At 32.9% G+C, this 12,290-nt stretch overlaps 1 protein-coding gene across 2 annotated transcripts in view; it reads left to right on the top strand.

Moving 5' to 3' along the window:
- Window positions 1-12,290, top strand: part of LOC100366888 (uncharacterized) — an 89,348-nt gene that overhangs the window by 35,274 nt on the left and 41,784 nt on the right. For both annotated transcript variants that reach the window (XM_085500913.1, XM_085500914.1), the window contains 8 exons: window positions 6,787-6,921; window positions 7,232-7,339; window positions 8,492-8,548; window positions 8,716-8,832; window positions 9,018-9,080; window positions 9,929-10,006; window positions 11,777-11,869; window positions 12,191-12,244. In XM_085500913.1, the coding sequence (XP_085357039.1) occupies window positions 6,787-6,921; window positions 7,232-7,339; window positions 8,492-8,548; window positions 8,716-8,832; window positions 9,018-9,080; window positions 9,929-10,006; window positions 11,777-11,869; window positions 12,191-12,244 (705 nt within the window). The remainder of the gene's footprint in view (window positions 1-6,786; window positions 6,922-7,231; window positions 7,340-8,491; window positions 8,549-8,715; window positions 8,833-9,017; window positions 9,081-9,928; window positions 10,007-11,776; window positions 11,870-12,190; window positions 12,245-12,290) is intronic.

Below are 12,290 nucleotides of genomic sequence, written 5' to 3' on the forward strand. Positions count from 1 at the left end.
CTCCCCTTTACTTCTGTGTAGAATTGACACTGAGATACCAGGTGAGGTCACACTTCCCTTTACTTCTGTGTAGAATTGACACTGAGATACCAGGTGAGGTCACACTTCCCTTTACTTCTGTGTAGAATTGACACTGAGATACCAGGTGAGGTCACACTTCCCTTTACTTCTGTGTAGAATTGACACTGAGATACCAGGTGAGGTCACACTTCCCTTTACTTCTGTGTAGAATTGACACTGAGATACCAGGTGAGGTCACACTTCCCTTTACTTCTGTGTAGAATTGACACTGAGATACCAGGTGAGGTTACACTTCCCTTTACTTCTGTGTAGAATTGACACTGAGATACCAGGTGAGGTCACACTTCCCTTTACTTCTGTGTAGAATTGACACTGAGATACCAGGTGAGGTCACACTTCCCTTTACTTCTGTGTAGAAATGACACTGAGATACCAGGTGAGGTCACACTCCCCTTTACTTCTGTGTAGAATTGACACTGAGATACCAGGTGAGGTCACACTTCCCTTTACTTCTGTGTAGAATTGACACTGAGATACCAGGTGAGGTCACACTTCCCTTTACTTCTGTGTAGAATTGACACTGAGATACCAGGTGAGGTCACACTTCCCTTTACTTCTGTGTAGAAATGACAACTGTTGAATCTTGCAGTGTTAAAAGAAATCAATCATTATTTATATCCATATTAGTGTATCATTCAAAACCAGCTAGAGAGATTCTAACTGCAAAGTCGTTTGGGATTGACCATGTTTTGCATTACTATAGTAGTACCTGGGTTCATATGATCAAGTATAGCAAATTATTTTTCATCAGTCCTAGTATCAACACCTGTAAACATACTTTCAAATATATTTCTACATGTAACCTCCGATGGTCGATGTGAATGTAAATACAAAGTCATGTGATTGTTAGATCTTTCAGTAAACTTGAATACCCTGTTTCAAATGATCAAGGTATACTGGTTAGACAAATGAACATAGGCAGTTTCCCATCAGTGGGTCTTGAACAGTACTATGAACAACATTTAAAAGCAAGACTTTTTTACTAGAGGTAATCATCCTCCATAGGGTCAGCATGTGTTCTTATTTTCAGGTTCACATTATGAATACTGTATATATTATTGTATGATTATTAGTATAATATTATTCTTTGGTGAATGGTTTTTAAAAAAATTAATAGACATTAGTGTGCACTGTTCAGACAACCCTCTTTTCACTCAACAAAAATTAATAATTAGTGAAGTGTATCTTGTTATTTGAGAAAGTATGTGTTTATTTAATACAGTCAATATGCTGATGTTTTGGAATTCTTACATTCTAACCTTTTAGAAACCCTTCACCATCACCCACTATTAGCTGCCAAGATGTTATGATAAATTACATTTTATTATATTCCTTGTCTATCGAACAGCTTTTTCTTCCAAGATGCATTCCAACATTCCTTTGTGAGATATCAAATTGTTTGATTTAATTCACTCCCATAAATATGTGCTTTTTGATGTATGTGTATATATAATTGCAACAAATTAAAGGAAACAGGAGTATAACTGCCTATGTGAAACCCCAGTGACACTGCCAAACCCAGGCTTTGCAGAGAATGTTTACAAGAGGTTTGTGAAAGTGTTTTATGGCAGTACAATGTCCCAATATATATTAATTTATTATGGTTTGACCTGTATGTGTATGCATCTTGGACATGCCTTGACTGATCACATTCAAACATCATACATCTATTTGTTTTATGATCTGATTCAATAGGCCCAAAATCAAGCATTCCTCCATTCCACATGGATTTCATTTATGATTGGTACATTGATGTACATTAAACATAATGCAATCCTGATGCATCTTATTTTGTTTTTTATAGCGGATTCTGGTGGCTATTTTTGTTTTACCGGTAATTTGGGTCAAAAGCTATATCTCTGGTTTTACCAATCATGTTCAAACTTCAAAAATTAAAAATGGACAAATGATAGAAATTTTGTAGTATCGAATGCTGTTCTGAAACCATACCTTTACTGATTGCCATCAAATTTTACGACCACATTTTACATCATATTACACTTACTGATTCATTTGTTTCAAGTTTTGATTCAAAGTAAAAATGAGGCATTTCAGTATAGAAGAAAGAGGTTATTACATTCTATTGCTTTGATATTACATATATAGGTACTACATGTAGACCTCTCTCAGATTTGTTCATTTCGTGACGATATCTTCAATTATCTAATTTTGATGAATATTTTAGTCATTTTTGGTGAATGAAAAGTGATATTTTCGAATTATTGTTGAAAACAGCAAGTCTGATTGCTTTGATACTATACATATTGTTCATTTTCTGATGATATCTTCAGTTCTTTAATTGAAATGTGCATTGCTAACAGCGGAGCTATATCAGTCGATAGACTGCTTGTTCACAAAAAGTGATAGTATGCCTGGCACTGTACACATTTACTTCAAGCAGCTTTGTGTAAAATGTGGCAAATGATCAAAAATTTAAACGATGATATCCCAAGTAAGTTGTTATTGCCATATTGATTTTTGATACTTTCTCCACACAGTTCAAATCGCACAAATGAAATATTTGCAACGCCCCTCACACAGTATATAGAATGGAATGTTTGAGGCAACCTCGAAAAGGTCTATTTGTTTTAGTTTAAATTAAGTAATCCACTGTTTGAAGTTTTTATAAATGGTCAGAGTCATTTCAAAGCTTAGACTACAAAGTCGTGGTAGCATATATTTAGCATAATTAGCAACATTCCATGTGCTTTTAATGGCATAGCACTGCTTATTTTATGTTGGTCACTAGTTCATCAACATTCTTTGCCTACAAAGTTACAAACAGATGAACTAGGCTTTGAAGCTCCATCTGTTGTATTTAATGATGCATTAACTAATCTTGTATACTAATAAAGGTTGGCCCGAGGAAACAAGAGGTGTAGACAGAATGTTAAACAAGAAAAATTATGGACAGCCAATATGAAAAACTTAATCATTGTTTAGCTGTGAGTGAAAATAGCCACTAATACTGTGAAATACTTTATTTTCGCTGGAATTAATTATTTTTACTGATTTTTGATGAGTTTAATGTGAAATATAGGAAAAAAAGTATATTCACTGGATTTTATTTACACGGAATCATCCCTTCAACGAAAATAGCAAAAATAAATTCCAAGCGAAAATAAAGTATTCTACAGTTGGTTGTTGTAATGGTTTGTCCCATCTTCAGTGTTTGGAGCTGCATTGCCTATTTGAATGACATTGTTTAGACATTTTTCATTTTGTCACATTGTCTGTTCGAATGACATTGTTTACACATTTTTCATTTTGTCACATTGTCTGTTCGAATGACATTGTTTACACATTTTTCATTTTGTCACATTGTCTGTTTGAATGACTTTGTTTACACATTTGTCATTTCGTCACACAAAGCAATTGTTTGCTAGGGAGCCTGATTTATATGAATGATATTGGCAAGTTAGTGAGATAGATGTTCATGTGAAAATGAAAAAAATAAATAACTACTTCAAATTTATAAGCATATAACCAACCTCGCTGAACATGTATAATATGCAAATTATACATTGACATGAAGTTTGACGCCCTCTATATTATTCAAATTAAAAAGTTTTTGTTTTATATTAATTAAAAACATACTAATAATTTGTATTATTCTGTTATGGCTTCAAGTTGGTTGGCAATAGAACAGTATTAGACAAATTTTGAATTGTCAGTATATAGGTGGGTATTCATGAATTTTCAAAACAGTTTGCTTCTGGATGGAGTAATGAACTGTATAAACTTTGATAGCTTAGCATTGAACCATGTTGTAATTAATGAATGTGAAGTATGAATCATGTACCAGGTTCATAAGATGCCAAGGTCAGATCAGTATCTGGGTATTGCTTGCATTCTCATGGTTTTCAATTCTAAGAGAGCAGTATCTCATTAGTGACTTTCTTCAATTCAGATGAGATATATTGATGGATCAAGTTACTCTGGTGTCAATTCAAATTGAGTTTGTCTAAATAATAATTCCAATATAAATTAGCTAATATCTAGTGCAGCCCTAATACATGGTTAGTTAAGGATTGAAATCTATCTAATTTACATTGATCAATAAGCTGAATTTTATATCTGATATCTTAGACATCAAACGACAGATGTACAATCCAAATATATTCATTTTGGTAATGTTTTTAGAATTTTCTGTTAGTACATGTATTATAAACTTCAATTCTATGAATCAGTTTGCTTTTATGTTGTGCATTTCAAATGGCAGAGCTATATTTGCTGGCTTGTTTAATAGCCTTGTTTTACATTTTTAATAAGTCCCCGTTTGGACGCAGTCCGAAAATGAAGATTTACGGAATTACCTCTTTGCACGTGTCCATGTGTCTGTGCGTCCAAACCTACATCTTAGACATGCCTGAACCAATTGCATTCAAACTTAACACATGCATCATATGCATAATATTATACATTTGCTCATCAACATTAACAATCTGATTCAAGATGGCCAATTATTGGCCATTTTGTGGTGAAAAATCATCAAAATCAAGCATTTTTGGCATTCCGGAACTGGGTTTTGGTCATTTGTATTTTGTTCAAACTTAGTATATATACATTAGACATTATTGGTCCCTGCTCGTCATTTTGTTTTCACATCGGATTTGAAATGGCTGACTGGCGGCCATTTTGTTTTAATGAATGAGGTTCTAGAGCCGTATCTCTCAATATGAACAAGTACTTGTTTGATTAAATACAAGATGACAGAACGTCAACCTTTTTAATGTTAAAAATCATCATAATCAACCATCTGGATCTATATCTTTGACATGTTTATGTTCCAACTATATTACTATAAACAAAACTATATATTTTAAATTTTATAACTAACAGGGAATGTGCCATGTTAATTTTTGAATATTCTCTTTTTCATATCTCCAATACTTTGAGTGCATTCATTCTATGGTTTCCTTTTGAAGTGCACAGTGTGCATGGTCTTATGGGATGAACTGTTAAATTATAAGGCTGACTCTACACCATATTCAAGTTCCTTATAAAGTAAATATTATCAAAGACTAGCCCTGTTACTAGCCCTATTATTTGTGCAAATTTTTGTTGAACTGCTTGACTATAGTCCATGGTGTGTGTAATCACAAACCATGGTGTGTTGTATCTTATCTTATTCCTCATAACTGGTGCTATGCTTGGAAAAGATTATTTTAAAAGGGCAAAACGTCCCTCTTCAATCAATCTACGGAGTTAAAATCAGAAACAGCCATTGTATGTTGATGATCAACATGGGGGTCCTAAGAAACAGTTTGCCAGACATTAAAACAGACGTTTTATCTTGACAATTGCCATGGCTCCAAGAAACTGTCGCCAGACATGAAAAATATCGATACTTTGAATGACTTTGGAATGTTTCGACTCGCGCATTGCAACATGGGAAAAGGTCAACATAGAAAACGGATTTAGATGGCATATTTGACAACAACAAACTTTCAGATTTTATTACAATTGTATAAAAAACAAAGGGCAACACATTTTTGATATACATGAGGTAAGGCTTAGGCAAACTAAAGTACATACATTTGCTGTCATTATGTTTTATAGTAATACCAAAAAATCTGCATTAGAAGCCACATCCCTAATAGAAGTCACACCCATTCTTTTTGAATAATTGTAAAACCAAACATTCACAATTTCTTGTATGTGTAGATGCTCTAATAGAAGCAACATTCTCTCTGTTGCATTGTACCATTTTGATAGAAACTGAGACTTGTAATACAGATTTTACAGTACTAATGAAAACCTGCTGTCATACCCATCTCAGCCTTGACATGCAAGTTTCATATGTAGGTCACCAATAATAACAGTCCTTCAAACATCAATGTAACATGGTTGTTTTCAAAGGTCTCCAAGGGATTGATGATATTAATCATCCACTATGATATCAAAATCGTGTTTATCTTAGTCATTAAGTTTTAAAAATAATTTCCTAGGAATTTTACATCCCAAACAAAGATCAAATGTCTTGCTAAGGATGTTAAAATATCTTTTGTTTTAACTTTCATTTGCCTGCTGGAAGTTTTACTCTGTTTGTTTTCACATACTTCAAATACAATGTTAGTATCTGTAACCCACCATTTTGAATTCACCAAATCACTTACTCTTGTCTTTTGGGGTTAAAATTATCGTCAAATTGGCATGTTATTTCATTCAAAGGAATCTGGTATTATCTGTATTTGCTGTATTCTCTTAAGTGCAGCTCTTAGAGAAGTGCACATGCAACAAAATTGCATTTAATGTATCATAGATAATGAAATATGACTTATTTTGACAATTGACTAATTTTTGACATCTACGTAAATGCAGCACTACAAATGGAGGGTATTTTTGTTTGTTTGGGAGGCGGGTACAACATGCAGCATATTCTTCATAGAGTATGCTAATGTGTGATATAGAAACTATTGCATATTCAGTACATAGTAAGACCTTTATCCTGTTCTGGTTGGTAAGTAAAATCTAATTCATATTTGCAATTTTAATCATTAAGATGTCATATGATAGACCATAGAAAGAAGGGCTCCATAGTTAGATCAAAGGTTTGTGTTCTTTAATTTGATTCTTTTTTGTTGTATTAATTAAAATGTTCTGATGCTCTGTATGTTTAAGACATTTTCATTCAACATACTAGAAAAATATTAATTTATAAAATGTTGGTATTGTCTCATGTATTCATTCATTCTATTCCAGGGTCTTCCAGGTAGATTAGGACCACAGGGATCCAAAGGATTGATTGGTTTTCCAGGAAAAATAGGATTAACTGGTGAAAAAGGATTCAAAGGTCAACATGGAGAAACAGGATTACGAGGTCCACAGGGAGATTTGGTGAGAGCTAATACTAAATAAATTTCATATCACTACTACCGGTAGCACTTTTGGGGCCAAGGATTTGTTGTAATGTAACAATATCAGATTGTTTGTGAGAGCTAAATTTCACAAAAGTTACTGAACTGAAAATTTGCCACCCTCATTCATGGAGTGGGGTGGGGTTATTTGGTTTTGATATTATAGATGAAAAGTATAACTGACACAATTCATTTTCCACCCTCATTCATGGAGTGGGGTGGGGTTGTTTGGTTTTGATATTATAGATGAAACTATAACTGACACAATTCATTTTTGTATATATTTGCAGGGTATGATTGGTGTGCCTGGTTTCCCAGGTATTAATGGTATTCCAGGTGTACAGGGTATTGCTGGTTCTCCTGGTAGGCGAGGTCTTGACGGTTGCAATGGTACCAGGGTCAGTACATAAATTTAATGCACATTTTTTAGTTCCGCTGTCGACTTTGTCGAGCGGAGCTTATCATATGAGTGATTGTCCGTCGTTGTCCGTGTCAATGTTTTTCGACTTCTTCTTGAAAACTACAAGCCTGAATGCTTTGATACTTGGTGTATTTGTACTTTGGGTAGACCTCTCTCAGATTTGTTCATTTCATGATCATATCTTCAATTTTCTAATTTTGGTGTCCAATTGCTTTGATAATACATATATAGGTACTACATGTGGACCTCTCTCAGATTTGTTCATTTTGTAATGATATCTTTAATTCTCTAATTTTGGTGTATACTTTTGTCATTTTTGGTAAAAAGTGATATTTTCAATTTCTTGTTAAAAACCGCAAGTCCAATTGCTTTGATATTACATATATAGGGTACTACATGTGGACCTCTCTCAGATTTGTTCATTTTGTAATGATACCTTCAATTCTCTGATTTGAGTGAATATTTTTGTCATTTTTGGTAAAAAGTGATATTTTCGACAAGTCCAATTGCTTTGATATTATTACATATATACATGTAGGTACTACATGTGGACCTCTCTCAGATTTGTTCATTTTGTAATGATATCTTTAATTATCTAATTTTGGTGAATATTTTTGTCATTTTTGGTAAAAAGTGATATTCTTGTTAAAAACCACAATCATTTATGGTGAAAAATTATATTTTTGAATTCTTGTTGAAAACAGCAAGTCCCAGTGCATTGATACTATGCATATTGTTCATTTTCTAATGATATCTTCTGTTCTTTAATTGAAATGTGCATTGATAACAGCGGAGCTATCTCAGCCGAGAGGCTGCTTGTTCGATAGATATGCTGCCTTTTTCTGAGATGATCTCTACAATGACTTAAGATATTAAATGCCTTCTTATTCTCCTGAGTGAATATATTCAGATTATAATATAAACAATAACTATGAGCTTGTTTTTAAACAGTTATGAAAGAATTATTTTATTTTTTTAATAGAAAAAAAACAAGAGTAAATTTTTTTTCATAAATTCTCCCAGTGAGGGCGCCAGTCTGATTGTTTTCAGTTTTCCAATGGACACATAAATACATATGCATTAATGCCTACAAAATATTTGATATTTAAAATTTTGTTGTTGTTGATAGGGTGAGCCAGGTTTGCCTGGTTATGGTGATGGTGGTATTGGGCTGCCAGGACCTAGGGTTTGTACACTTACTGTCAATTTTTAAAAATGTTTGAGCATCGTATTTGTTCAGCATCTCATGTTTATAAATATATTAAATTATATTAAAATGCTGTTATTCTTATTATTTATTTACTTAAGTTCAACTTAAACAAGAAATTAAGCTCTTACTACCTGTGTATTTAGGGTCCTCTCGGTCTGAAAGGTCTAAAAGGTGAACCTGGACCAGTTCCTGATATGAATAATGGTATAATGAAAGGGGAGCCTGGTGAAAAAGGAGTTCCTGGAGTAGATGGTCAGCCAGTAAGTAGGCTATAATCCACCCTGTTGAGTTATGTTGTTGAACAATAATAAATATTTTGTTTTTGTAAATGTAGTTATTTAGTTATTTACTTTCTGAACATAATTTGTTTTTGCTACCTTGATGCACCATTCAAAATGTATAATTTTCAGTGAATTATATAAAGTGGACATATTGTCTATTTTAGGGTGCTACTGCTCCTTCTGGTACAGCTGGTATGAAAGGAGAAAGTGGAAGCAAAGGAATGAGGGTAAGTTATGAACAGTTTTATTGTGTTATTCACTATTTAAAAGTGTCTATAAATAGCTTTGATTGCTACAAGGTATGGATAGAATGTTTATTAGTCCCCATTCTGGGGCAGTCTGAAAATAGGACTTATGGATTGACCTCTTTGCGTCAGTTCATCCATGCATCTCGGACATGCCTGGGCTGATCACATTCAAATTTCATACATACATATTGGGATATATATGCATGTCCATCTGTTTCACAATCTGATTTAAGATGGCTGAATGGTGGCCATGTTTAAAATTCATCAAAATCAAATATTTCTGCCATTCCAGAGGTGGATTTGAGTCATATATGAATGAATATTGTTCGGACTTGGTATGAACATTTTACATAATACCTTGACAAATCAATTTCAAACTTTATAAATAAATGGCTGAATGTCGGCCATTTTAATGTTAAAATTCAACAAAATCAAGCATTTCTTCCGTTTCGGACCTTTATCTTAATACAGATTCTAAATATGTGATTGCAAATGCTGTTCTAGATTTATATTTTCATACATTGACTGATCATATTGAAAAATACAGAAATAGAAACTTGTAGTTTTCTTTCCTTATTCAAGCTTTTTGTTTCATGTTCTGTTTCAAAATGGCCTACTCATCTCTGAACGAGCCATGACATTGACTTGTTGATGTTATTATTTATTAAGTGATTTTTATTTGACTTTTTTTATTATTGGTTAGTATACATGCTTTATCCATTTGAGGTTTAGTTCATTTGGTAAGTTAATGGGAATTAAACATCCTGCTGTATTTTGTTGTGTATCATAAACATGTGCATTTAAATAAGTTAATTTATTTCTCTTAGGGTTCACCTGGTCGTCAAGGTATTAAAGGTGAGAGAGGTAACATGGGTATTGGATTTATAGGACAGCCAGGAGAACGTGTAAGTAATAATTCAGTTGTCTATAAATCCATGATGTGTGACTTATAGCATGCATGGTGCGCTCACTATTCTATGCAATACAAGAAGTAAACATGATGGACAATATTAATAAACATTGCATCATTAACCATTGAAATTCATGAGTATATTATTTTAAATAATATTCTTGAAAATATACTATGTGTGAAAGCACCATTCTAACCATGTTCTGTCATGCATTTAACATAAAATATTCTAATTACTGGTAGGTTATCACTTACTTTAAAGATGTAAAATTAAGTATTAATCTCTCAAGTATATGAAGTTGGATTCCAGCATAACTGTTAAAACTTGTTAACCCTTTGAGAGCCAATGTCAAGTTCAGGCACCATCCACAAAATAGTTCCATTTATAGTCTGCTCTTTTCCAAATAAAATATTGACAACTGTTTTAATGAAAAACAAGAAGCAATGTCACATTTTGAATTCAGTGAAAATTACAGAAAATGTCAATACTTTAACCTAATTTGAGTTCAAATGGAGGTGACATGGCAAGGCCATAGGGGTTACTTTCTGTTGATGTTATTGTTGTCATTGTCACCATCGCTGTTATTATTTCTAACTCTTTGTAGTGCAGATTAATTGTTGTCAATTTACTGATCTTTGCTCAGTTTTTGGTGACTTAAACAGAATTAGTAGCTTGTAATAAATTTGTAAGAAGTGTAATAATGTCTTTCCCAAATGTCTGCCTCAGATTGAAAACATGAAATCTACACTTGTATTATTGGATACAAATGAATACTGATAAGATCAACTTGGGTTCATACCTGTTTTATTTTTTAAAGCATTAAAGTTACACAAACATTATACTGAGTAAAGTAACATAATGAAAAAAAAAAAACTTTTTAAATTTGTTATATAATTTTTTGTTTTTATTTTGATAGCTCATCATCACTGGTTCAGTAAAACTCACTCCTAATATGTTAGCAGATAGAGTTTTAATAATAACTGAGAAACAACTAATTTTGTAAATAATTACTGATATTTGATCGTTTTATCATTCTTAGTCATTTAGATGAAGTCCAAAAACCAAGACTTCATGTCTATATATCTGTACATGTATACCTACATCCTTTGACATGTCTGAACTGACCATGTTTAACCTTCTATTGCTACTAAAAAGTCATCAAAATCAAACATTTTTAGCATTACAGAGTCAGATCTTAGTGTGTATCCATGAATTTCATTCAAACTTGATTCATACATTGAACATTATGGGACATTTATGTATGTCACTTTGTGTTGCAGATTAAATTTAAAATGGATAACTGATGACTAGTTTGTTGTCTGGTATTCACTCTAAAGTGATCAAGTTTGTGTTCTGGCTTCAATTTTATGGTTGTTTTATTAACACATCGCTTACTTTATTTATAGTTCACTAGCAATCACAGGCAAGGTGTTCTGTTGATCTGGGGATGTCATCCTATCTTCTTAGCCTTGGTTTGAAAAATCCAATTCTTAAAAATAATTTTCCTTACTTTTTAGTCATTCAGGTCTACTTGATATTATTCCACCCTAAACTATCTTGAGCCGAATTTTATCACCATATATTTATCTCTAAAATCCTTGTCCAACTTTTTTCATGCTTTCTTCGGTCTACCTACCACCAACATTTATCCTATGTAATAATGATCCATGTTACTATTGTCCATATGCTTGCTGATCTTGTATGTATTGAATTATTCTTATTAGAATAAAATATGAATACTATGGTATTTTTTAAATTTTCTAGGGAGATCCCGGGCCTCCTGGCCTATCACAGGTTGTTGAACCACTACCAACTGAATTGGGACCAGCTGGTGACAAAGGAGTGAAAGGTCCAAGGGTAATGTCAGCCAAAAAGTATAAAGTGTGAAATTGTTGTATATTAATTGTGTATGCTAAATTGCATTGCAAAATATTGTAATGATCTAATGTAACCGTGATACAACATATGTATAGTCACTCAGTGGACCTTATGTTAGGTAGTACTAACCCATTCTATGCAATGAGATGGACCTTTTGTAAACAAAAAGTAATATTCTTGGATAATTTGAGAGGAGATAGCTAGCCCACCCAATCTTAAGACTACCAAGTTTTATTATGTTGATTTTGAACATGATAAAAATATATATATATATTGATGTCTTTATTTTTTTTTGATCAGGGTGACTTTGGTATGAAAGGACCAACAGGAGAAGATGGAATGCCAGGACCAAAGGTATGTTGTGTATTATGTTACATGTACAAACCTGTCATTAGAACAG

Source organism: Saccoglossus kowalevskii, chromosome 1 (genome assembly GCF_978046115.1).
Source record: "Saccoglossus kowalevskii chromosome 1, keSacKowa6.1, whole genome shotgun sequence".
NCBI lineage: Eukaryota > Metazoa > Hemichordata > Enteropneusta > Harrimaniidae > Saccoglossus > Saccoglossus kowalevskii.